The following is a 26,507-nucleotide window of genomic DNA, read 5'->3' on the forward strand; positions in this document are numbered from 1 at the left end:
GGTTTGAGGTTATGAGTTGCGTGCGATTACTGTGGACGGTTCATTTTCCGATTTATTAAGAAAAAATACGTGTTTGGAATTTGAAAAAAAAATACGCGTTAATACGAATGGCGCTAAGTAAATCGCGTTGCGAAAGTCAGTATCGCGTTGCGAAAGTAAGTATCTCTTTGCGATTTTTTATTATCGCATTGCGATAGTCAGTATCGCATTGCGATTTTCCCAATTCGCGTTGCGATTTACTTATTCGCATTGCGAATTTCCCAATTTGCGTTGCGATTTACTTATTCGCATTGCGAATTAGGAAAATCGCAACGATACTGTAGACCATCGCAACGCGATTTTCAACTATCGCATTGCGAAAATGCAACGCGTGTTTGCGATAATGGAGATCGCGTTGCGAATTAGCGATCGCATTGCGATTTTGTTGGTCATTTTGGCAAATCCGGAAAAAGTTGGTTAAAATCGTATATTATATGGGATTTTTGGTCACTGAGGTTATTTTCTCTTAACCTAATTACTAGCAATAAACTCAGTATTCAATTCAAAATTTTCATAAAAAAAGGTTTTGAAATTGACAGTAAACATTAGAACGTATTTTATAAATTTACAATCAATATTATTCTTTTTTCTTCCCTTTTAACACTAGGCTTTTAGCAATTAAATATATTCATAAATATTTACCCCCGCGTAATAATAAAAATCAATATTATTCTATTTTCTTCCCTTTTATCACTATGCTTTTAGCAATAATAATAACACTAGTTTTATATAAATTAAAATCCTATTAAGTAACCAACTAGGCTTCTTAGTACCCTTCAATTCTCTAGCATTTTATTGGTGCATCTTCTGTCTTCTTTGGATTCCTTTTTCATAGTTCCTCATAGCTTCAGCTATAGATGATTACTTGAGGTCGTGTCCTTCTTTTAGATCACATAGGGCATATAGGGGGCGGGCTCGACAGAGTGGTGTCAAGGAGACTAGACTTAGAGTTTGTACGTTGAATGTAGGCACTTTAAATTCAAGGTTGTTGGAGCTGACCGACGTACTAAGTAATAGGAAAATAGATTTTGCATGTATTCAAGAGACTAAGTGGAAAGGGGCTCACGCCAGAGAGTGTAACGGGTACAAGTTGTGGTATTCAGGCGTAGATAAAGCTAGAAATGGGGTGGGTATCTTGGTATCCTCTAGGCTCAAGGAAAATGTAGTTGAAGTTTGTAGATACCGTGATAGGATTATGATGATTAAAGTTATTATAGAAGCAGAAGTGGTGAATGTCCTTTCAGTGTATGCCCCACACGTCAGACTAGAGGATGGGGAAAAACGTTACTTCTGGGATTCGTTAGATTATGTACTTAGGAGCATTCCGGAGGACCAAAGAGTTTTCATAGGGGGAGACTTCAATGGCCATATAGGTAGTGCAATTAACGGGTATGACAGTGTTCATGGGGGTTTCGGTTTTGGAAGTAGGAACGAGGAGGGGCATACGTTGCTTGAATTTACAACTACACACGATATGGTGGTCACTAACTCCTTCTTTAATAAGAAAGATGTGAACTTGATTACGTTCCATAGCGGGGGACATTGTACCCAAATCGACTACATCCTGGTTCGAAATCGGGATCGATGGGCTTGCATTGACTGTAAGGTGTTCCTTGAAGAGGCATGTGCATCACAACACAGATTGTTGGTTTTGGTGTTTCGCGTACGCCACGGGCGGAGCACTCATAGGAGGGCTAAACTAGGTAAACCTAGGATCCTTTGGAAGAGCTTACATGGAGCGTCTGCTGATGACTTTAGGAGTAAGGTTTTGTCGACAGGGAAGGTCAAGGAACATAAAGAATCGTGGTGGTGGAACGACGAAGTCCAAACTAAGGTGAAGACAAAGCAAACTTGCTTCAGGGAGTTTCTACAATGCAATGACGACGAAGAAAGATCGAGAGCTAAAAATAGATACAAGGAGGCAAAGCGGGAAGCCAAGAAAACAGTGGCTAAAGCAAAGGATAAGGCATACGAGGAAATGTACAAGATATTAGAGACCAAGGAAGGACAAAACGGCATCTTCAGGCTTGCAAAATCTAGGGAGAATAGGAAAAATGATCTAGGTAGCATTAGGTTTATTAAGGACAACAATGGTGTTCTTTTAGTGAAATATCATAATATTAAGAGAGTGTGGGGTAGTTACTTCTTTGGCTTATTTAATGACGGTGCCTCTCCCTGTATAGATAGTACCGTTGATGGGTCAGCCGACCGTCATACTACGACCAATGACTGCCATACAAGTAGAATTGATATTGAGGAAGTCAAAATGACTCTTAGAAAGATGGGGAGGGACAAAGTTGTCGGTCCAGATCAAATTCCTATCACTGTGTGGTTGGCCCTAGGAGAAGAGGGAGTTAAGTGGTTGACTCACATATTTAATATTATTTTAGAGACTGCCAAGATGCCAGATGAGTGGAGAGAGTCTACGGTGATACCAATCTATAAGAATAAAGGAGATCCCCAACGTTTTGGTAACTACAGAGGTATTAAACTACTCAGTCATACCATGAAGCCATGGGAAAGGGTGATAGAGGCTAGGTTGAGACAGATTACTATGGTTTCGGAAAACCAATTTGGCTTTATACTAGGCAGGTCTACTACGGAGGCGATTCATCTACTTCGACGGCTTATGGAGAAATATAGGGAAAAATAGAGATCTTCACATGGCGTTTATTGACCTTGAGAAGGTATATGATAGCGTTCTCCGTGATACGATATGGAATACCTTGGAAATGAGACGGATCTCAACTGCTTATATCCTGGCAATTCGTGATATGTACTGTAGATCTACTACATACATCAATACTACAGTTGGCGACACCAAGGCTTTCCTGGTGGAAATCGGACTCCACCAGGGGTCGGCTCTTAGCCCTTACATCTTCGCCTTGATTATGGACAACATCTATTGTGCGATACCAGACGGTGTTCCATGGTGTATGCTTTTCACTAACGACATTGTCCTAGTTGCTGAAACAAAAACTGAGCTGAATAGTAGACTGGCTACCTGGAAGACTGCTTTGGAAGAAAAATGTCTAAGGATCAATATTGAAAAGACAGAGTATTTATATTCAAACTTTAGTGGGAACCAAAACGATGAAGATGTAGAAGTATGCATTGAAGGACACTTTCTCCCCTCAAAAGATTGTTTCAAGTACCTAGGGTCTATGATACATAAAGATGGGGGTGTAGATGATGACGTTATACACCGTATAAAGGCAGGATGGCTAAAGTGGAGGGTTGCTACTGGAGTTTTGTGTGACAAGAAGGTGCCTTTAAAACTTAAGGGAAAATTTTATAGAATGACAATAAGACCAGCGCTGCTGTATGGATCAGAATGTTGGGCAATCAAGAAGGGTCACGTAATGAGGATGGAGGCCGCATAAATGAGAATGCTTCGATGAGCATGTGGTAGGACTCTGTGGGACATGGCACCAAACTCTGTAATTAGGATGTCCTTGGGGTAGTGCTTGTATCCGAAAAATTGAGGGAGGGAAGACTACGGTGGTTTGGGAATGTCCTTAGGCGACAACCGTCGGATGCGATCAGGAGGGTAGAGTCGATTACAGCCGACGGTGCCATAAGGAGAGGACGACCAAGGAAGAAGTGGGTAGACTGCTTGAGAGCTGATTTGAAGGATTTAGCACTTACCGAGGACATGACCTCTGATAGGAAAGTATGGAGACTTAAGACCAGGGTAGTCGAGTAGTGTGGGTTACAACCATAGGGTGTAGCATCTTTGTCTTCTTTTTAATGCCTTTGTAGTAATTTTCCATGACTTCTACTTTCTATACGTTTCTGTCATTGGAAATTATGAAGGCTTAGAACTAGGGACTTCTACTTTCTATACGTTTCTGTCATTGGAAATTATGAAGGCTTAGAACTAGGGTAGCAGAGTAGTGTTGTCTTAGTTTAGGTTTTAACTCATTTGACTTTATTCCTTCTCGTAGCTTGTTATCGCTGACTTCTGTGCATCATTCTCTTCATGTTCCCTCTTTTTAAATTTTGCCGGTACTTACATATCTGTCTATTACAGAGATTTTTCGCAGGGATTTATTTGCAGCGATTAATTCTCATTACAGACGCGTATATGAAGACTGCATATGAATACTATACAACTATTTATATATATATATATATATATATATATATATATGCATTGTATTTTATCTTTATTTTTAATTTTCTGACTGCCGGAGGCCTTCCACGGAAGATGCTCTCAACCTGGCGTTGGGGGCATCCTACTACCCTACCTCCCCTTACCCCATTGCATATGAGAATAGGGTTTTGTTGTTGTTGTTGTAAAAGAATTTTTTAAGATCAGTATGCTTCTTGTAGATGCTTCAAGAGAAGATCACATCGGCCTCTGATTTTTTAAATCTTTTAATTTGTGTGTGAACTGTATCAAGCAATAATTTCACAGATTTTTCCGGTTACATCTATGGAGTTCGGTCGAGTGCGGTCAGCATAGATTCAATCAACTGGAACTGTGCAAAGCTGACCATGTCCGAGACTGTGCTCCAATGGGTACATGGTTGTGCCTTTCACAAATTTATGATGGTCCACAGCAGCCTTTCTGAGACTAGAGATCGACATACGTTTCCTTTTAACTTGCTTCTTTATTATTTAGCACGAACTAAGTACGTCTTCAGATCCTGCTCCAACTCTCCTACAGAAATAGTAAGAACTTGCATTTATTACATCTTTGAGAACACAAACTTAGTTGCCAACTTGCCATTATATCAAAGCTCATCTAATCGCACTGAGTTAAGCATTTTATCAACATTAAGCACCGTAAAAGACTCTTGGAACCCATATGCAAATGCCTAACAGGACTAAAGTTTTTACACATTATTAGTTCTTTTTTTGCTGCTTCTATGCAGTTTCTCAACTCCAAAAGGCTATGATCAGCCAAATAGGTGCTTCCAAAGACTGACCTCTACATTTTGCTAAAGCTGAAAATGAAGTTTTAGAAGCTTGCATGATGAACAGCTGACTTCCGTAGCAAATAATGCATAACAGGTGCATTAATATCTTCGTTTTATGGTTCTTTAAGGTCAGGTCAGGTCAGATCTCTCAAACATATTTTGAGTGGTTAGATTTATTATAACAGCAAAGCAAGTCTTCAACTATGAACATTGTCATATGTGTTGTACAACATAGCCTCTAGAATTATCACCTGTTACTAATTAAAGATAAATGAAGCAACGGAAATAGAAAACATCATTACCTCAACAATTTCTCTGATGCAATTCTAGCATTGGCACCCATTTTACAACTCGGTTTGGATCCAGTCGCAGAGAAGAATGGATTCTGATTAGCTTAACAAAAACAGATAAAAATTTGTCAAAGATATTGATTTCTCAAGACTAATACGAAAGGATTGTAATTGCATCATGAGGAAAATAGAATATGTATTGTCCCTTCCTACAAACAGTCACAAAAAAGGGAACTCTCATTATTAACTCGAATGACCAAACCCAAATAAAGATTTAAATGTGAGAAGAGGGAGAGAAAGCATACACCCAAACACTCCATCATCTGGTAATAAGCCCTGCCATGCAAAGGTCTATGGCCCTTCCGAGATTCTGAAAAATATCTAGTCCTGAGAGATATTGAAATGGGTTTTAAGAGAGAAGTAATTGTTGGGTTTTACCGAGTTCAACAGACCGGAAAACAAAGATTCTGTAATGAATCTGAATGAGCAAATCCCAGATCGGTCTTCCTAAGCTAACGAAGTGTGAATAAAAAATCAAGAAATAAAACGCGATGTCTATAACAAAATTTGATGTAAACGCTGAAGGCCCAAATGGATATAAGGCAGTGTTTGGGTATTGAGCTATTGGTCTAAATTCATTCTTAAAGTGGATCAGAATCAGTTTTTGCAAAACGCCCAACTTATCGGGCCTTAACTTCGTTGCACTAAAATATTTTACTGATAGTTTCGCCGGTTGATGATTAAGTGACATTGACATTTCTTTATCTAAATTTTGAATCTTATTTTTTTTAAAACTATTGAAGAATCTATCTAAAGTGGAAACTTTCAGCTCTCCGTCAGTAAAATAATTTTTTCCACCAATAATATTATATTCTAACATTGTCTGATTTGATACATGAACACGTTCTCTAATATTCTCTTTGGCATTTAATCAAGCACATGCCATGCCATTACGTTACGGTTTTTGTTTTCTCTAGCCTTGATGTAAATCTCTAACATCAGTTCGTTTTCACGGTATATGATTGGACCACATTTGATCATATTTGACTGCATGGTCGACGTTTCCACCGACCTCATGACGTGCTTTGCATGTGAAGTCGATCCTCTCGGAGGGGATGGGCCATTAATTGTCTGCAACAACATTGAATCTCCCCCTGTTGCATCAATCTCTCCATTATCATGACTTTTCGGTTTGGATTTCATTGCGGGGCCACAATATGCCCATAATGTATATGGATATACACATGATTCTATATTTGAAGAGACAAATTTATAAATTTTAAGAAACGAAAAATAATACAAAGAAACTATCTAAAAGACTAAAACGAATTATCCCTCGATCCATCGTTGATCAGATCCATGGGTTACGTCTAAAAACTTCGGGAAACTCTCGAGACCATGCGGTTGCAATCTTACTGAGACATGTCTTTTGTTTTATCAGTGTTTCGATGGTTACTGATAATTGATTTTCATATGGTCCCCAGTTTACTTGTTAGCTGGTTCCAAATTATATACATTTGCGTATATGTTGAAATGCCGAAGGTCTATGATAATACTTTGAATACAAAATGGATAACATTAATGGCTCTTTGGCAAGTTGAAAGATGATGCATGCATGATATCATGTATTAAAAGGCCAAACAAACGTTGTCAATTGCTTCAACTAGATCATCAAATAGGCAAAAGTGCCAAAGTTACCAGCAGAATTAGATGGGGGTGACCCAACCAAGATTTTATAGAGGAGTACATCTTAGATTTTGTCAAACGTTAACGGTAATTATTACATTATCCTAATATAATTAAAGTCAATAAACATAAAACTGCTTTCATATAATCTTGTTGTACCTTTTTGAGATATTTTCTGAAACATACATTTTCGTTGTTATTTTTTCGTCTATAGAACAGAGAAACCCCCAGAATTCCATATCTTCTGACTAGCTATAGTCTTTCAACATGACAATTGACGTGTGCACATAATCTACAAGTTAAATCTATTATCTGACAGTCATATCTATTTAACATGTCAACATACAAATAATCCTTATCACATTAGACATGATATCAATACTAAAGGACTATATAAATCATTATAAAAGGCTGGATAAGGGGACTCTCTCAATCGATCGACCTCTCATACGAGTATTCATTATTATCTTTGGTCCATCTCTCCTCTTTTTCTCCTTCACCAGTCACCAATTCTTCGTCCAAACTAAAAAGAATGAACCGTCAAAAATCATCCCGCTTCCAATTTTTTCCTCAAAAGAAAAGAGAAGGGTAAGGTTTGCCCATGATGATTATTATAAATATATTGATTTGTTAATTAGAAAAGCCAAAATAAAGATGTAGACCGGTATTATCTTGTAACATTAACATTTATAGTTCATAAACCAAGCTCGACGTATGATAATTAGGATTTCCTAGTCGGCCAAAGGACAAGCATACAAGCTTTCGACTTTCGAGTGGCCATACATTGTTGTATGTTAGGCAGCATAGTAGACATGCGTTATAATCAATATGTTATGTAACTTTCTATTTGTTATTTTCTTTTAGATATATGACAATACGAAAAAGTGTTTTAGCATGCACACCATTTATATTTATATGACCCATCAAATAGAAAAAAGAGTGAACTACACTGATGATTATTGAAATTTTAATATATTTGCACTTTAGTCACTGAAATTTTAAAATTTACATTAGAGTCACTGAATAATCTTAAAATGATTTTTTAAGTATTAAACTTTCATTAGTTGTTATTAGTTATTGTTAAGAGGATACTCCAACATAAGAAAGTAAGAAGGTATTACGCATTCTTTGAAGGTTCCAAAGAACTATTCACGATTGTGAAATAGTGGGAGTTATCCGTAATAGAAGCTATGGCAACAAAATTTGATATTAAAAAGTTCGATGGGAGAAATTTCTCATTGTGGAAATTGAATATGAAGGTCATCCCGAGGAAAGACGGTTGTCAAGCAGCTATTAGTGAAAGACCGGTAGATTTTACAGATGACAACAAATGGATCGAAATGGACGGGAATGTTATGTCAAACTTTCATCTAGCATTAGCAAATGAAGTATTGTCAAGCATCGAGGATAAGAAGACAGCTAAGGAGATATGGGATCATCTCACCAAATTGTACGAGGCCACATCGTTGCACAATAAAATTTTCCTTAAGAGGAAATTGTACACTCTCTGTATGCCATAATCTACTTCAGTGGCGAAGCACTTAAACACGCTGAACACTTTATTTTCTCAGCTTACATCCCTAAGATGCACAATTGGAGAACAAGAACGTGCGGAACTTCTACTTCAAAGTCTACCTGATTCGTATGATCAACTCATCATCAACTTGACAAACAGTAATGTCATCAGTCTAGTCTTCGATGATGTTGCAGCTGCTGTTCTACAAGAAGAAAATCGGCACAAGCACAAGGAAGACAGACAAGTAAATCTGCAACAAGCAGAAGAGTTGACAATGATGAGAGGGAGATCAACGGAACGTGGCCAAAGCAACAGTCACAAACATGGTAGATCAAAGTCGAGAAGCAAGAAGAATTTAAAGTGCTACAACTGTGGAAAGAAGGGTCACTTGAAGAAAGATTGTTGGAGTCTAAATAAAAATTCCAATCCACAAGGCAATACCGCAAACACTTCAGATAATGGAGATGCTCTATGCTGTTAAACGTCAACCACCGTGAAAGGTAGAAAGAGATATGCAGATATATGGCTCATTGATTCAGGAGCAACATATCACATGACCTCAAGAAGAGAATGGTTCCATCATTATGAACCTGTCTCAGGAGGATTTGTATATAGTTGCAATGATCATGCCTTAGAGATCATTGGCGTGGGAACCATCAAATTAAAGATGTATGATGGAACACTTAAAGTTGTTCGAGATATGCGGCACGTGAAAGGCCTGAAGAAAAATTTATTATCCTACGGATTGTTGGATAATAATGCAAGCAAAATTGAAACACGAAAAGGAATCATGAAGGTGTTCTGTGGAGCGCTTGTGGTGCTGAAAGGCGAAAATATAGCTGCAAACTTGTACATGCTGAAGGGAGAGACTTTGGTAGAAGCAGAAACCTCTGTTGCCTCAAATAGTTCAGATTCTGCAATGATATGGCATCAGAAACTTGGACACATGTTAGAACAAGGAATGAAAGTCCTTGTGGAGCTAAAGCTACTTCCAGGCTTAACAAAGGTATCACTTCCTTTGTGTGAGCATTGCATAACAAGTAAGCAGCACTGGTTGAAATTCAATACGTCAAATTCTAGAGGCAAAAGTGTTCTAGAATTGGTTCACTCTGACGTATGGCAAGCACCAGTTACATCCCTAGGCGGAGCAAAATACTTTGTCTCATTTATTGATGACAACTCCAGGAGATGTTAGGTGTACCCTATTAAGAAGAAGTCAGACGTGTTTTCAACTTTCAAAAACTTCAAAGCACATACGAGTTCAATATCATTTCATTCGTGAAAAGGTGGAAGAAGGGACGGTAGATATGTAGAAGATCCATACCAAAGACAACATAGCAGATTTCATGAAAAAGGCGATCAATGCTAATAAATTTACTTGGTGTCGATCCTCTTGTGGCCTGTCAGAAACGTAAGCAACATGATGGTACAAGGTAGAAAGAATGGTGTGAAGATATGATTGTTTCAATCAAATCTTCAAGTGGGAGATTGTTGAAAGTCAAACCATTTCAATGCATTAATGCACCGAATGACAATTGTCAAAAATGGCTGATTTTTTTGTTGAATATTAGGCAACAATTGTCGAAATATGGTAAGGGTAAATTATCATGTTTAGTCATTATACTTTAGGGTATTTATAAGATTAATCCTTAAGCTTCAACTATAAATATCCTAGCTCATTTAGCTTCAAAACCATCCCAAATTATTCTAGCTTTCTCCCAATACTAGAGAATTTAGAGAGTTTCTTGAGAGTTGTTTTCTCTTTTTTTTATCAAGAGAGAATTATCATTGTTTTATCTTTGGTATATCGAGAGAGGTTGTAATTCCTATTTTCTTATAGTGAAATTCATCTACCGTTGCCCCGTGGTTTTTACCACATATTATTTAGGGGGTTTTTACGTAAATTTTGTGTCTTCTTTATCTTTATTTTTATTTTCTCAAATTATCAGTTGCGATTTTGCTCTATTCGATAGCCGTCTTCCGCAACAGCAAGATGATGTTTCTAGAGCTGTAAATCAATTAATTTCCTTTAATGCTGAATTTTCATATCAAAAACTTTGTTCAATGTGGAATGCATTTCCAGAAAGTTTTGGAGCCAACTCATGCAAGAGAATAAACCACGTGGGTCAGCAGCTTCCAACGTTTTGATCCACATGTGTTGCCTGCATCTACAAACAGCTGATTATTGGGAACTGCATGATTGTTCTGGTAAGATAGATTTTCAATCATATTATTTCTCACCCAACCAGCATCTTCTAAATGTATATGTAGCTCACTTCATGTGGGGCCTGCAAAAATAATCATGTAACCAAAATAATATAATTCTATTCAGAAAAGGGTCCCCTATATCTATATCTTATTAGGGGCTAATTTTCTTGTTTGAATCAAATCACTTTTGGTTTAGCCAATTTGGTGCTCATTTTTGTTTTCTAGGATGGGGATAAAGTTTTGTGCTTTGTGTCTTAATTGCCCCCTTAATCATGAGAATTAATATAATCCAATGACCAGGTTGCTAATTAAATTTATATATAAAGTTAGCCAGGTGGCAAGTTCCCAAGACTTATCACTAAAAAGAATAAATTAAGTATTCATTTACTAAAAAAATTAAAATTAGATTTGACATAATTAATGTGATTTTCTTTTAAGAAAGAGATTTTGGATTCATCTTATTTGATAAGTAACCATTCAATTAAAGACTGTTGTATTTGGTGCTTTGAAAATAAAATATTGTTGAGTTGAAAAGTATTAAGATAATTATGTATATATAAATGAATGATTTTATGAATTTATTCATTCTTAAAATATTAGAAATATTTTTGTTTAATTTATAATAAAATATAATTCAATATCTTTTATAGGATGTTTGTAATGCAAGATCGAAGGGTGATGATTTACTTAGTGCCTCTAGCAGGGGATTGTGGAGCAAATCGACATATGATTGGGTTAAAGTACACTATAGGAATAAATTTGTAAGTAATTCCGTAAGTTCATGACTCCCTCTTGTTGGCCAACAAGCACACATATAACATCCCTATATGTTGCAGCTCGACACCCATTCCATGCATCACATGCGAATACAAAATTAATTGAATATCAGCTCATTTAAAAGTTAATTAAACTTTGACGTAATAAATACGTGTGTAAATATGAATACAAATGCATATATACAAGTAATGCGAAAATAAAGTAATGGGGTTATAACTTTTTATTACTGCAACAATATGAAAGAGACTTTTCATAAAGTGGAGTTTTATATTACAATAATTTGTACTACCTGATAACGTTTTCCCCCTAAGCTAAATAAGGTAGGGTTAAGTAATTTTGTGTATGGGAGATTTAAAATGGAGAAGAAGGAATCAACAAAAAGATATGGTCTTTTCCATTGATGTTTCCAGATATGCTGCTTAGTTTATTGAAAAGATAAGCCTTGTTTTGATTCATCCTCTCTGCAAGCTTGCTGGAAAGATAAACACCAGATACATGAATATATCTAACACGGTAATTTGGATATATATATATATATATATAAATATATAAATAAATAAAACAGGACATCGGAGCTTACTGGTACTATACCAGATGTTTGTAGGGCAGCGCACTGCATTAAATACTTCATAGAAAGAACACAAGTTGTCGTTGAGTCCAGATGAATTGTGAAATTTTTGTCTTTGGTCCTCCAACTCCTGAAAAAGATGTGTTGTCAACTTCTGCACAATATGTATTTATGTATGTATGTATTGACCTGAGGGTGAGAGAAGACAATGGTGGCTTGGCCCTGGTGAAGTAAAAGAGCAGGTGACGGTGAGACATCCAGAAGAGGATAGTCATCAGATGGGGCAAAGGTGGCGATTGTTGAATCGACAAAAGCTGATGCTTGAGTGGGGTTGCTTTCTTGCAGACATGGCAGTGCTGTTGTTGATACTTCACTGTTCACTCTCTAAAAATATATTATACATGTCAGAGACAGAGATTTTCATCAGCTTTTGTAATAAATTAATGGCTTTTAGTTTTTTTACCTCTGGTTTCACATTTAAAGCTTCCAGGTCCAGTCCGAAGTCATGGAACATGGGACTCACAGAAGCAAGCTTCATTGACAGAAACTTTAAAAAAAAAGATAAAAATTATTGCTTATTTGATCCCTTATACTATAGGAAAGAACTGTTAAAGAGTTTGTTTGTAATTGAAAACCTCTACTTGATTTTGCAAGGACTGAACATAGTTGATGATTTCATCCAACATAAGTGTCTTTCCTGTTACCTATGTTCATACAGAAAACCAGACAGGAAACCTGTTTGAATATGTTTTATTACACGGTTAAAGACAAATGAACTGAACTGCATACCTTTTCACACCCTGGAACCAGACATTGCAATACCTTCATCCTCTCACTGATCTTCTTTCTTCTTACCTGCAAATCCAATTGAAGAAATAATCAATAATATTCAAAAACCTAAAGGGCCTTTAATGCCTGATGACGAACCAACTCGGTCATTTTAGACCCCGGGGTGTGAGTTTGACCCAGAAGTGACTCAGAGTTGGTCGAACCCTTAAAAAAATTGAGTAGCTATAATGTTAGTACCCTTTCTGCTAGACTGTGATTGTCAGTTGCTTGGCCCCTCCTTGCTTTTACATGAATGAAACCTGCTGGAGGATCTTGAGGAGATTTCTTTTCAATTTCCATGCTATTATTGCACTTGTTTTTTCCTCCTTTTGCATCCTGATCGAAATAAAGAAAACGAAAATAAGAAAAGCTGAAGAATTTTAGTTTAAAACCACCATGCATCTACCTTCGATTTAGCAGAATTCAAGGTTGTCCCATTTCTGGCCCTCCGTTTCCTGTTTCCGACGAGTCTCACCTTCTGAATGACTTGCTCTCCGTTTTCAAGCTTACCAACCACTACAGCGGAACCGCCACCGCTGGTGCTCAGTTTTTTACCCACCGATGGCTCGTTATCACTCTGAGAAACAACACAGCTTCTCTCGTGGCGGAAAAGGAGACGAGGTGAGTCAAATTGAGAGAAAGAGTCGGAGTTGAAGCGGTTTCCATCGTCCATGATAAAGGACGAAGGTTTGGTGGGGAAGTAAAAGGAGTCGAGAAGAAAAGGGTATGAAAAAGCTGCCATAAGAGAAAGTGATGGGAGAGGCACAGAAACAGAGATGAAAGAAGAAAAGCTGATGGATTGAAGGAAAGTGGGTCTACGAGGAGAAACAAAGATGCCATGGGTTTATATAAACACGAGGAGGTTGAGAGAGAGAAAGAAGAGGAATCAAAGAAGACGGGTCGTTAAATTTTTCAAGTAAAAATCTTTGGTTCAACTCTTTCCCATGCAAAAGTCTCTGTCTATTTTGACTGGTCTTATCTCTCGGCGATTTTCCCCAAATATCACTTGGCAGGTTTTTATTTCTCTGTCAGACATTCATACATGTTTATTTTTTCATCTAATACTCTTTTATACACCACGTATTATGTTGATATAACGCCACGTGTTAAAAGGCGTGTTTCATGTATCGCACCTTATGTTACGTGTAAAAATTGGATATTAATTTTGTTAATATGTTTAAAATGGATATGTAATTAATTTTTATTAGGATAATATTTGTGTAACAACATCAATTTTATTTATTTTTTGTGTGTAAAAAAAAATTTCTACATTAAATTTTTTAAATATTTTTTTCAAATTATTTTATAATTCGACAAATTTTGATTTTTGCATGAAATTACACAATACATATAATCTAGTATAATAAACTTAATTTAAAATATGAATAATTTTATAAAAGTTTTATAACTAGTATTTTTTTACAATTAAGAAATATTTTATAATTTAAAAAATTATAAATTTCATATATTTTTGAAAATTTTATTAACTTTTAAAATTAATTGTTATATTTTTCATTTGATCCCTCAATTGTAAATAATTTCATATATTTTTGAAAAAATTATTAACTTTTAAAATATTTTATAATTAAAAAATTATATATTTCATATAAATTTACTTTTAAAATTATAAATTTATTGACTTTTAAAATTATAATTATTCATTTGATCCCTCAATTGTAATTAAAAGTTTATTTTTATATTTTTATATTTTTAAACAATTAATTTTAAAAGTTAATAAATTTTTCAAAAATATATGAAATTTATAATTTTTTAAATTATAAAATATTTTTTATCTTCATCATCATTTTGTAAATGAAATACTAGTTATAAAACTTTTATAAAATTATTTATATTTTAAATTGCTTACCCTCAAAGTTTTTCTACACTATATTATACGTATTGTATAATTTCATGTAAAAATAAAAAATTATTGAGTTATAAAATAATTTGCAAACGAATATTTAAAGATTTTAATGCAAAAAGTTTTTTTTATGCACACACAAAAAATAAATAAATAAAGTTGATATTTTTACACAAATATCACCCTAAAAAGGTAATTACATATTTGACATCATTAAAAAAATTTATGAAATTAACACTCGATTTTTGCAAGTGACATGAGATGCGGTACATAGGTCACGCCTTTCAACACGTGACGTAAGGTGCGATGCATGAGTCGCGTCTTTCTGTAAAAGATATTAGATCGGGAAATAAACACGCATATGTGTCTGACAGGGAAATAAAAACCTGTCATGTGATATTTGGGGAAAATTACCTAATCTCTCTCCTCCTCCAAATGAATCATTTAATTATTTAACGAGTTATTTTCACAGGAGGTCTCCGAAACTATGACCCATATTATAAAATGGTCCCTACATTATTAAACATTCTTAAGAATTGAACTTGTTACTTCCTAAAAAATAATTTGTTTAAAAGGTTTTGAGGATTGAATTACGATTTTTTGAAAAAATAATATATTTTTAAAAATCTGAGATATTTTAGGTTGTTGATTTAATTTTCAAAATTAGAATTCTTTTTTAACTAGTAAAATAAATAACATGCTAATAAAAGGATCAAAACCTAAATGATACCGATAGTTTGAAGATTGATAAAAAAATATTTTAAAGTTTAGAAACTAAGGAGAATAAAAATTTGGGATTATATTAATATAAGATGAAGTGTTCACATAACATTTGATTATGTTTTAATTATTAAGTTAAATAAACAAGTATAAATAAGATTTACATGTTCGTTTAATAAACGAAAAATACGAACAGAGATGTGTTTGGTTCATTTATATACATGAACAAGCTTATTTATTGATTCGTTTATCAACTCGCTTACATGATTCTCCTTCTCCTTTTATTCTTTTACATTTTAAGTATTGGTGAATGTATAGCCTAAATTTAATACAGTGTGAACCACAGAATTTAAACTATAAAGTTTAAGGAGTTTAAGGACTATTGGCATAATTTCACTATTTCTGAACATATAAACGAACATGTTCACGAACGTTAAACAAACATGTTAGCGAATGTTAAACAAACATGTTTGTGAACATATGAACGAACATGTCCGCGAACATTAAACGAAAATGTTCACGAACATCTTCAGAAATAAACAAACGAATAGAACCTTATTCGTTCAAGTCCGGTTCATTTATATGCTTAAATTCCATATACCAAAATTAAGCTGCCTTTTTTATAATTTCCGTAATTTTTTAATATATACTATTGAAAAATAATGATTGTTTTGAAACTTTAAAACAAATAACTTTTTGGAAAATAATAAATTTTTTAAATAAGGTAAAATCACATAAAATTTTAAGATATATACTATCAATAAAATAATTAATATTAAAAAATTTAATTTTAAATTAAACACGTACCCACCTAAAATACATATACATCGGCCACTACAAGTAGTCGAATGGTATTAGTAGGTATACAACTTAACAATCGTAAGCACGTAAGCAAACACTGACGTATCATTGGACCGGGCCCTCCTCCCCTCCGCAAACAAACACGGCCTGCATCGTCCCTATCCACTGCTTTTTCTCAGTGTCTTTAATACTGGACTCCACGTCACTGTATCTGTGGCTATCCTTAAATAATTCAATTCCACGTGTTTTTGACATATTTTAATATATATATATATATTTGTATTGGATATTCACATACAAAAAACAATAAATAGTTAAGCCATAAGAGAATCCTTTCGATTTCAATGGTATTTTCATTCAGATGTTGAGGTGAACTAATGGCATGTGAAATTAAAAGTGGTACCTAGACATTGTATGGCCCACAGACCTTGCAGTGTGTTTTCTTCTTATTAAAACATTATTGAATTTGGTTTCAAACGTTCACACACAACGTCACCAGGATCGTCGACCAAATCCAATGTTCCATCGTCTACGTTTAAACCTCTCTGTCTGGTAATACAGCATTCAAAGTTTTGCCATTGCCGACTAATTAATTATGGCGTTGATGAACAGGAACAATAAAAGAAAACTAGGGTTTTCCATATCTACCGAGAGTGACGAAGGGTAACTTTTCCTTCTTTTTCAACGTCTTGATTTGTGGGCCTTTAAAGCGTAAATATTTCCAGGGAATTGGAAACAAAAGGGAGGTCTGGCAAAGAACTACGACAACTGATGCAGAAAAAGATTTTCCCTGGAAACAAACAATGCTTGCATTGATGGCTTTTTCATGAAATGAAAGACAAAGGATTAAAAGCCTTTTCTCTATTTTTCTTTCTTCCATACACTGTGAAGCTCTGATTACCGATAACACACTGACAAAACATAACATGCACTGTGTTGTGAAAATTAAGCCATTGACGTTTTCAGCCCGTCTTCTTCTTCTTCCTATTTATTTCTATATCTATTTGGACGGCTCGGGACACATCAGAGGATTTGGCGAATCCTTTTCTTGTCTTAAATTGACAAAAAAAATAGAAAGGTTTAATATATGAATTATTCTTTCCATAAATACAATAAATGATTTAATACGTGATTCTCGGTTTAAATTGTTTTACCATAATTTTTTTAATTAAAGAAATAAATATTATATTTCTTTCAGTTTCTCTTCACAAGTAACATCTTCAATATCAATTTTCAATCAATCAAGACTTGCGAACAGTTATCATAATCTTAAAGCTTTTAACAAGGCTAAGACTCGTGATAGAGGATCAAACTATGAATAAACAAAGACTCGATCGATTCGATATAAAACAAATAAACGGTCCACGAGTTGTTGGACCAAGTTGTGTTTGCTCTATAGTATCTGCTGCCTTATTGGGCTTCAAACTACCATGAAACAGAATGTCGGCTTCAAATTAAGGGCTGAGTTTGTTTCAGCCCAAACTCCAAACACCATTTTTTACTGCTTCAACTTCAAAGACCATTTTTTTTTATCTTAAACCCCTTCAGCTTCAGTGAACCATTGGCTAGGGTTCAAGGCCTAACCTCATCCTCATCATCATGGCATGGTAAACCATCCATGGCGGTTTCAGGGTTAATCTTCGCCTGCAAGCCTCATTTCTCTCTTCGTCCTCCTCTCTTTCACTGCTTTCGCAAAGTAATTCTGCGTTTTTGTTTGGTTATCTTTCAATAATCTGCCTTTCTTACATGGGTTTCAGTGAATTCATTTATTTCTCGTTTTTTATCATTTCTTTTTAGATTCGATTGAGTTCCGTTGCTGCAATCGATACGCTTGATGAACCAGTAAGTTTTATCGAAGATGAAGACAATCAAGGCCCTCACTTTTCTCCGGGAAAAAGCGGTACGCCCTAGGGTTACTTTTATTTGATTGAATTTTAATACTTCCCCTTTTGCTTGCACTATTTAATTTTTTTTTTTTGTAAACTGTGGGTGTTGAAGTGAGTAGAGAAGAAAGCAAATTGCCACAGTGGAAGAAGCTTAATTCTCAGGATCATGGAATTAGTACTTCAAAGATTTCCAAGCCAACAAGGAAAGTTCTTAATGGGCTCAAAAGGAAGGGTATTATTTTTTATATGTTTATACTGTTATATCTGAGGGAATGAAACTTGTTTTCTCTGTATAAATTTGGAAATCTCAAGACTCTCTTGTCATATAGGATATGAGGTTTACCTTGTAGGAGGCTGTGTTCGGGATCTTATTTTGAAGCGAACACCCAAGGACTTCGATATTATCACTACAACACAACTCAGAGAGGTTGCTGTTGTTTATAGCTTTTGTTCTTACTCTTGTTTTGGTTCTTATTTTATGGTTATTTTGATCTTAGTTGAATGCTTGTTTATTATATAATACGTATTGTTGAAGAATTGACATGCTAATTTAGAATTGGATATGTTAATAGTTCATGCATATCTTAGTGCTAGCATGGTATTCTGTCTGGTCGATACCACAAAAACAGAATCCCTTTAATCTCTATTGCCAGTGTCATGTCTCACTGTCTGCAGAGGTTTCCCGGTTCCTTAGCTTTCAGTCATTCTAAAATTTGTTCAAAATTTTCAGGTGGTGAGAGCATTTTCACGGTGTGAAATAATCGGAAGGCGGTTTCCAATCACATTGATGACACAATAGTGGAGGTTTGTTCTTTGTTTGTTAATCTGACTTTATGAATTCTGGGGGTAGCAATTTGAATTTTATTTTTTCCAGTTTTTTACTTCTTGATTTTCTCTTGATGATGACTGTTAATCAAGGATTCAAGGTTAACTATTTCGAGTTTTTTCCCTTTTTTTTTACTTTTTAATGCATTATTTGTGTTTTGAATTCTCTTTACAATTTAGGTTTCAAGTTTTAGCACGTCTGCACGGAATTTTGGTAGGGGTCTGACCTATGAAATTGAAAGACCTGTTGGCTCTGACAAGAATGATTTTGTTCGTTGGAGAAATTGTTTGCAACGAGATTTTACAATCAATGGGTTAATTTTTGTGACATTTTGAACTTATGATTTATGTTCTCCAATTTGTTCCAATTTTATTTTCATTCCTATGTCTTTAATTTCTAGTGTTCAAAGTAGCATGCCTTTTTATCATTCATGTAACACACCTATCTATTTCCTCAGGTTAATATTTGATCCATATGCAAGGATAATTTACGACTACATGGGAGGAATTGAAGATATTAGAAAGGCTAAAGTACGTATTATGTTATCATGGTTGACTCCATGTTGCTCCAACTTTTGTTTTTCGTAAAATATCTGTGTTCAGTGGATAAAAGGACATGGGTATGAGGACATTACCCTTAAAGGACCTTCCAAATATATTTACAAACTTGGAAAGAAATGAACACAATTGTGTTGGGCACATACCCTTATACAACTCTCACGTGTGAGTCCAAGTAAACATAGTGGCTGGTCCTTTACTTTCTTTAGAAATTAGAATGAACGAACATTCTCCTTTAACTTCTGATATTTCAGGTACGAACTGTGATTCCTGCAAGCACATCTTTTCAAGAGGATTGTGGTGAGTTCAATAAATGGAGTTTCAACTCAAGTACTTTTCATATTGTAGTATAGAAACTGATATGCTATTTTCTGCTGTTTTTACCTAGTACGCACGATCTAGTAACCTAGCATTTTTACATACTGAAAAAATCACATCTCGCTCCATACTCTGTGCAGCTCGGATATTACGTGCGGTAAGAATTGCTGCCCGGTTGGGTTTTAGTTTTTCTAGGGAAACAGCCCATTTTGTCAAAAATCTCTCTTCCTCGATATTGAGACTGGATAAGGTATACACATAGTTCCTTTCCAAGTTTTCCCGGCTTTAAAATTTTGTGAAAATGTTGTTGGCTGATCTCGTTCACTAATGGTAATGTTTAGTCAAGGCTTCTGATGGAAATGAACTACATGATGGCATATGGTTCTGCAGAAGCATCTTTGAGATTATTGTTGAAATTTGGGATCTTAGAAATACTTTTGCCGATTCAGGTACAGAACTGAAAAACTGGTATTCCTGTCATGCTTGTCAATTTGATACTAATGTTGATGCAACATCCATCTTACAGGCAGCATATTTTGTTCGTAATGGTTTCAGGAGGCGTGATAAAAGATCTAATATGCTCTTGGTAAAAACAATTTCTGTATTTTGTTGACTTGGGGTCAGAAAATTACTTGCATCAATGTGATAGCATGGAGTTTGTTAATTTTCTGATGCATTGTTTGCAGTCATTATTTTCTAAATTGGACAGACTTCTGGCACCAAACAGACCTTGTCATAGTAGTTTATGGTAAGATTTAAATGACAAGAAAATCTTAAAATCCCTTCCGTCAATATAATGCTTTGTCAATATTCTGAAATCTCAGTGATGGTCAATTGGACAAATTGTGCTAGGTTTTTTTGGGGTTTTACTTTATTGAAGCCACTCATCCCTGAAACATCCTCTTATTGTTAACAGGGTTGGTATTTTAGCATTTCATAAAGCACTTTCAGACAAACCTAGAGACCCTTTCGTTGTTGCTGCATTTGGCCTTGCAGTCCACAATGGTGGAGATATATCAGAAGCTATAAGTATTGCCAAGAACATCAAGAAATCACACGATAATAGTTTTCATGAACTATCCGAACCAAAAAATCTAGAGAATCGGACATTAATAAATGAAGTTATGGATCTTGCTACATCTGTTAAAAGCATCATGTGCCAGATGAAGGATGAGCATTTTGTCTCTCAAGCAATGTCAGCATACCCTCAAGCCCCATTTTCAGATCTGGTGAGATTTCTTTCCTTTTTTCGTGTTTGCCTTCTATCTTCAGTTTATGAAACAACATTGAGCCCGAGAAAACATCTCATCAATTTAAAGCCTATTCTTGAGGTTGAAATCTGGAACAAGCGAGTATCTTTCCATTTTTAAATAACTTAGTTGGCTTTGTGAAACCAAAGGTTGATTGGGGGAGTGAGGAGTGAGACTTGGAAGTGAACAATATATCTACAAATTAATAGTTGCACCACTAGTCATAATCCGCATTTCCTTTCTGGTTTTACGCTAAATGGCATAGCTGAATTTCCCCCCTAATCATTTGTATGCAGGTATTTATACCCTTGACATTGTATTTGAAATTTTGCAAGGTCTTCGAGTGTGTGACGATGGGTACGGAGAAGGGATTTGTAGCAAAGCAAGGCAGCCGGATAGACTATGAGTTGTTAGCATTGGGAAGCCTGAGGGAAATTCGACATACATTTGCTAGAGTTGTTTTTGATACGGTATACCCTATTGACCGAACCTAAGCTAAGTTGTGCAATAGAAACAAAAATACCGAATTTTATATGCATAACATACGCTAAAGCGTATTTGTTTCTTGTGCATATCTCCTGCACAAGCACAAGGAATAAATTGTGCTGAAAAAGTTCAATTGTTCTTTCACCATGAACTTTACCTATTATATACTTGGGAGTAGTAAGAGGAGATTTAGGGGAAGCCTTGCATGTCCATATAGGTCACATTCCTCATATGCAGGGCGGTTCGAGGGTGCAGTCTTGCTGGTTTAGTTTGGTTAATTGAATGAACGAAGATGACTACCGGTTTGGGTCTGGATATCATAAGTTTCAGCGTCCATCCGTCAGTTAAGCTTGGCATGCATTGCATTAAAAGCGCAAATGTCAGCTTCTATGTTTTCATCTAGATGGTTTTTTAATCAATGTTGAATACCGAGCCCTCAGTTGGCTCTTGTCGAGCCGATTTTCGTGGACATCCATCGTATTATTGTTCTGACAATGAGAGGAATCCCCTCAAAATTTGCAACTTTGTGGTGTGTTAGAAAGCGAGATGAATAAACCCATCGGAAAATGTCTTATTCTCTTTACCCTTGCCGCCATATTTGCTCCTTTGACTTTTGATTGCTTTACCAATTCAACTCCTTAATTCAGAGTAATAACGTTGGAAAATAGGCTAGATTTGGGGGGGGGGGAATTATGGCTTTGGGGTTCCAGGCGGGATCAAATAGTGTAGGAATACATCTATAGTTGAAATTAACTTTGGTAAAGTTAGCTGTTGATGACTTTTGTATATATATAATTAAGCATATTAAAATTAAATTGAAAGAATTAAATTACACGAAATTTTATAAAAATGACTACAATAATATAAAATAGTAAACTAAAAAAGGCACCAAAATTTCGTTAATATGGATTTATGAAAAACTTGTTTTAATCTCACTTTTATTTTTTTTATAAATTACCTTTAAAAATAAAAAATAAAAAAATGTAATCACAAAATTCTTTTAAAATTTGATTCCTATTTTCGGAACATTTTTATTAAAATGCTTGCAAAATATTTTTATTAAAATGATTTCTAATTAGGTGAAAATTATTAGTTGATCATTGATGTAATATAATTACATGACGATAGCCATATGTGACATATCATATGTAACAACGTAACATGTTATATCAGTAAAACCATATTTTTTTTTATTAAATTAATTTTATCCAGTGAGATTATGGCACATGCCATCTCATGAAAAATGAGTGGGATGCTCTAAAAGTTCAATTCGGATTTACCCCATGTTAAATATAATAGTTGGTGTTTCAATTCATAGTTGATCTAGTCATGGTCTTGTAAATGCTACTTGGAGCTTATTAGCGAAGATGATATAAAACATGAAAAACCAGCAAAATGACATGCTTAATATGTACTTGCTTTCACAAGTCGAAATAACTACCTCTGTACACGGTGGGGGAGTTGCAAAAGCAAGGGCGGATCCAGCCGCACTCAAAAATTCGGATTCGGGTTTACTAACTTACGTATATAGAGCACATTTTAACTATTACCTCCACAGCACGTCCAAAATCTGGCTATACTATTCCTGCCATCTATATATGATTCCGGTTACAAACGTCAACTTCCTGCCAATATAGACTCCCATAACGATCCGAGTTCTGACCAATCGGACTGTCACTATAGCCGAAACAAGAAAAGGACATGTCACTAGCTGAGTGATAAGTTTCCCCGACACTAGAACACGGTAAACCGAAAACAAGTGAGGTGTGTCTATACACCTAGAACATTACCCAGAACTGCAAAGAAAAGCCTAACAATTCTCCGCACTAGATGCTGATGGACATTTCCTTTCCTTTCCATCTAGGAGTCCGGCAGAAAATGGATTGTCCTCGCCCTTTGAACTCGTCGATCCTGGCTTCATCTTCTAGACCTCCTCTCTAGTGTAGATACCTATCTTGCGTACCATGGCACAAAATTCCCTAACTCGAAAAAAACATTCAGTAAAACCATCCAACATATTAAACAAGTTAACTTCTAATAGAATAAATGCAAGAATCCTTACTGCCAAGGATCTCTTCTCCACCAAGCATCATATCGCTCTCGTTGTCAGTATAACAAGCCAATTCTTTTTAGGAGCCATTAACTTGCCTCTAAATTCAAATAATTGATCCAATTCAGCAATCAGTTCATTGTAGTCGTTGAACTTAGATCCACAGACCTACCGAGGGCAATCCCCTGCTTGTGAACCTAAAAATAAAAACAAAAGATCTAAGTTACTAATAGATTTCATACCAGCAAGTGCGCAATATCAAAACAACAAAGAGAGAAAAAGAACCTTGGTACAACTCCTTGTTGTCTTGAGGCACTCGAATGTTTGCTTTGAATCTCTCATGTATGAGGTTGTTTCTCCAGCTCATTAAAATTAGATAAGTCTTGCACATCCGCTAATTGTGAGAGCTTTGACTTTTCAGACCTTTGATCAGACTCAAAAGGACGAACTTGGTGTGATGCAGATTGCATATGACCCACAGGCTTATTCAATGCATTAACATGAGAGACAATGGAATCTGATGCAACAGAATTCCGAATGAGAGGAATACCAAAGAGCTTGCAGTTTCCTTCTCCAGATTTTCCATTCTCATGTTATTGCACCAATAATGTATTGGGCATTAAATCACGACATTGTACTGGACTCTTCTCATAATGAGATGAAGTTGGGGGAGGCATCAACCAGTTTCCATTTGAGTGTTCAATCCTATGGCCTAAGTACAGGATAGTCACCAAAACCACTACATCTACCATTTCCTCAGGATTGATAAGGCATATCAGAACCTTGCCCTGGCGGCATTGCATTAGTGTCAGCCAACTTGAGTGACAGACCAGAAGGCATGAGGGACCAAGAGTCAAGCTTCCTTTCTTGATCTACTGATTGTTTTTCATAACTTTACCAACCATTGAAGTTCGATCAACCAAGGTTGAACAATACCCATGTGAGGAATCAGCATTTGATCCAAACCCCGAGAGCAGATCCGTGTATGTTGGTTCATGCCTCCCGGAAGACATCCAATTCCCTGAACCAAATCTTCTTGAAGCAGAAACCACATCAATCTTCTCATTATCAACAGGTGGCCACATCACCGACTTTTCAGCAGTGTCAGACTCAATACTCTCCGCAAAATTGCCTCTCAAGGTCGAGAATTCTTGACCATGCAAGACCCTTGACAACCCACTAGCTGTTTAAGGTTCTATAGTGACTCTGGAAGAACCTAGACAATGAACTCAATTAATAGATCTTTAAAGATGATATATCACATGAAAATAAGTTATGAAACCTTAAATTCAGAAATGACCTACCATCCCTAGTAAGCACAGAGGAGAAGGGGATTCAAAGCAGGTTCAAATTTCCAAGGAGAAACTCTCTCTGGACGAGGTATGGTAGATGTCTCATCCCACCGCACCTGTAGGGTATTTAAACATAGTTTCAGAATCCCGAGTTGAAACATTCTAACAGTTAGTTCAGTACTCTAAACATGTCAAATTAAATCAAAGATACCTTGAGGCATCTCCATTTGGAATCCTGCCACCTTTTTGGATCAGCATCTTCTATTCCAACTATTGTTCTAGTGAGCCTGCAATGTAAAAGTTAAAACCCTCGGCTTGCTCACAAATCACGTTTGAAAATTGTTGCTCTCATGCACTAAAATACTAGACACTTCACAAATAATTGTTTTGATGTAGCCATACAAGGATATTGTATCGTCACAGAGAAAGGAAGGCACAAGCTACCTCTGTTCAGGAGCTTCTTCGCCTTCAAATCTCATTTTGAATCTCATCCCTATAGAGTAATTGTTCTTTATTGACTCCATGTACTGATCAAATGGAACAATAAACTCTGCTGGGCTTGTACTATAACAGAAAATAGACAAGTGTAAATACAAGAACCTACAATGAATTCTTCTACCAAAGAGCAATGTTATGTTTGATAACTCATCAAAAAGTGATCCTTTTGGAGAGCTTTAGCATATCAATCCAGGAAAAATGACAAATCATAAAAGAAAGGTCGCAAGACCTACATACCTAGGTTTGTAATACACAGTAAAAATGGTTCGTGTTGTGCCATGCTGTTGCAAGCACACCAAGATGAATGCTATGACTTGATATTACTGATGAAGGAACATTGCCCTGCTGCCTCATTGCACGTCCAACACCAAGAAGTAATTCTCCATTCTCACCTCTGAAGTTGCAAGTCGTTTCCACATTATTACTCAAGCTCAAACCAAGAATTTAATTTAAATCATCAAATTTCAGAGCACATGTGAGGAAGCAGGCAAACCTTAAAAATATAAATGCATCCCCTGCAACAAGCCTCTTGGAGCTCACAAAAACACTCCAGCCACTTTGAAGCAAGTGCCTTCGTGGTTGACCTGGTATTTACATCATCAACAAATGAACAAAAGTATATAAAAAAAATTGGAATTAACAAGTAATAGTGAGAGCAGAAGCCAAAAAGAAAAACATAATGACCCACACTTGTACAAACAGTTCATGATCAAACTCCTTGAATTCCATTGTACAGTTTATGTAAGCATGAAAACCAACAAAGGTTTAAAAGTATTACCCCTGAAGATATGCCGGAATCTCCACTCATTTCCATGCAAATCCTTAGCAACCAATTCCTGTGTTGGAGGTTGCCGTGACATGTCCTGTTAAACAAGCTCAAACGAATCACAACCTAATTATCAAATAGGAAAGAGGAAAAGGGACTATGCAACTTCATCAGACAGACACAAACCAGTGGTGGAAGACATTCGTCCGCATGCCGCCCGAGCACCGAAAACCCACTATGGGTGCTTGTATCTGAGGCAGTCAAGGTCTTGCAAAAGGAATGAACACGGAACCGTGGTGGCTGAGGAACAGGAGACTCCATGTACACTGTATTCTCATCTTCAGGGTCTTGCAAAAGGA

The 26,507-nt window shown here is 35.8% G+C and overlaps 1 protein-coding gene and 2 pseudogenes across 1 annotated transcript; 1 reads left to right on the forward strand and 2 right to left on the reverse strand.

Moving 5' to 3' along the window:
- Nucleotides 1-629: 629 nt before the first annotated feature.
- LOC120193653 lies at nucleotides 630-26,507 on the reverse strand (annotated as a pseudogene).
- LOC120193655 (transcription factor bHLH137-like) lies at nucleotides 11,849-13,664 on the reverse strand. The gene is made up of 8 exons (XM_039196089.1): nucleotides 13,244-13,664; nucleotides 13,036-13,173; nucleotides 12,799-12,864; nucleotides 12,645-12,713; nucleotides 12,473-12,556; nucleotides 12,199-12,393; nucleotides 12,022-12,139; nucleotides 11,849-11,913 (listed from the first exon to the last, which is right to left on the reverse strand). The coding sequence occupies exons 1-8, from the start codon at nucleotides 13,577-13,579 to the stop codon at nucleotides 11,894-11,896; spliced, it is 1,026 nt and encodes a 341-aa protein (XP_039052020.1). The 5' UTR covers nucleotides 13,580-13,664; the 3' UTR covers nucleotides 11,849-11,893.
- On the forward strand, nucleotides 17,747-21,682 carry LOC120193654 (annotated as a pseudogene).

This window comes from Hibiscus syriacus, unplaced genomic scaffold, assembly GCF_006381635.1.
Source record: "Hibiscus syriacus cultivar Baekdansim isolate YM2019G1 unplaced genomic scaffold, ASM638163v2 tig00116996_pilon, whole genome shotgun sequence".
Taxonomy (NCBI): domain Eukaryota; kingdom Viridiplantae; phylum Streptophyta; class Magnoliopsida; order Malvales; family Malvaceae; genus Hibiscus; species Hibiscus syriacus.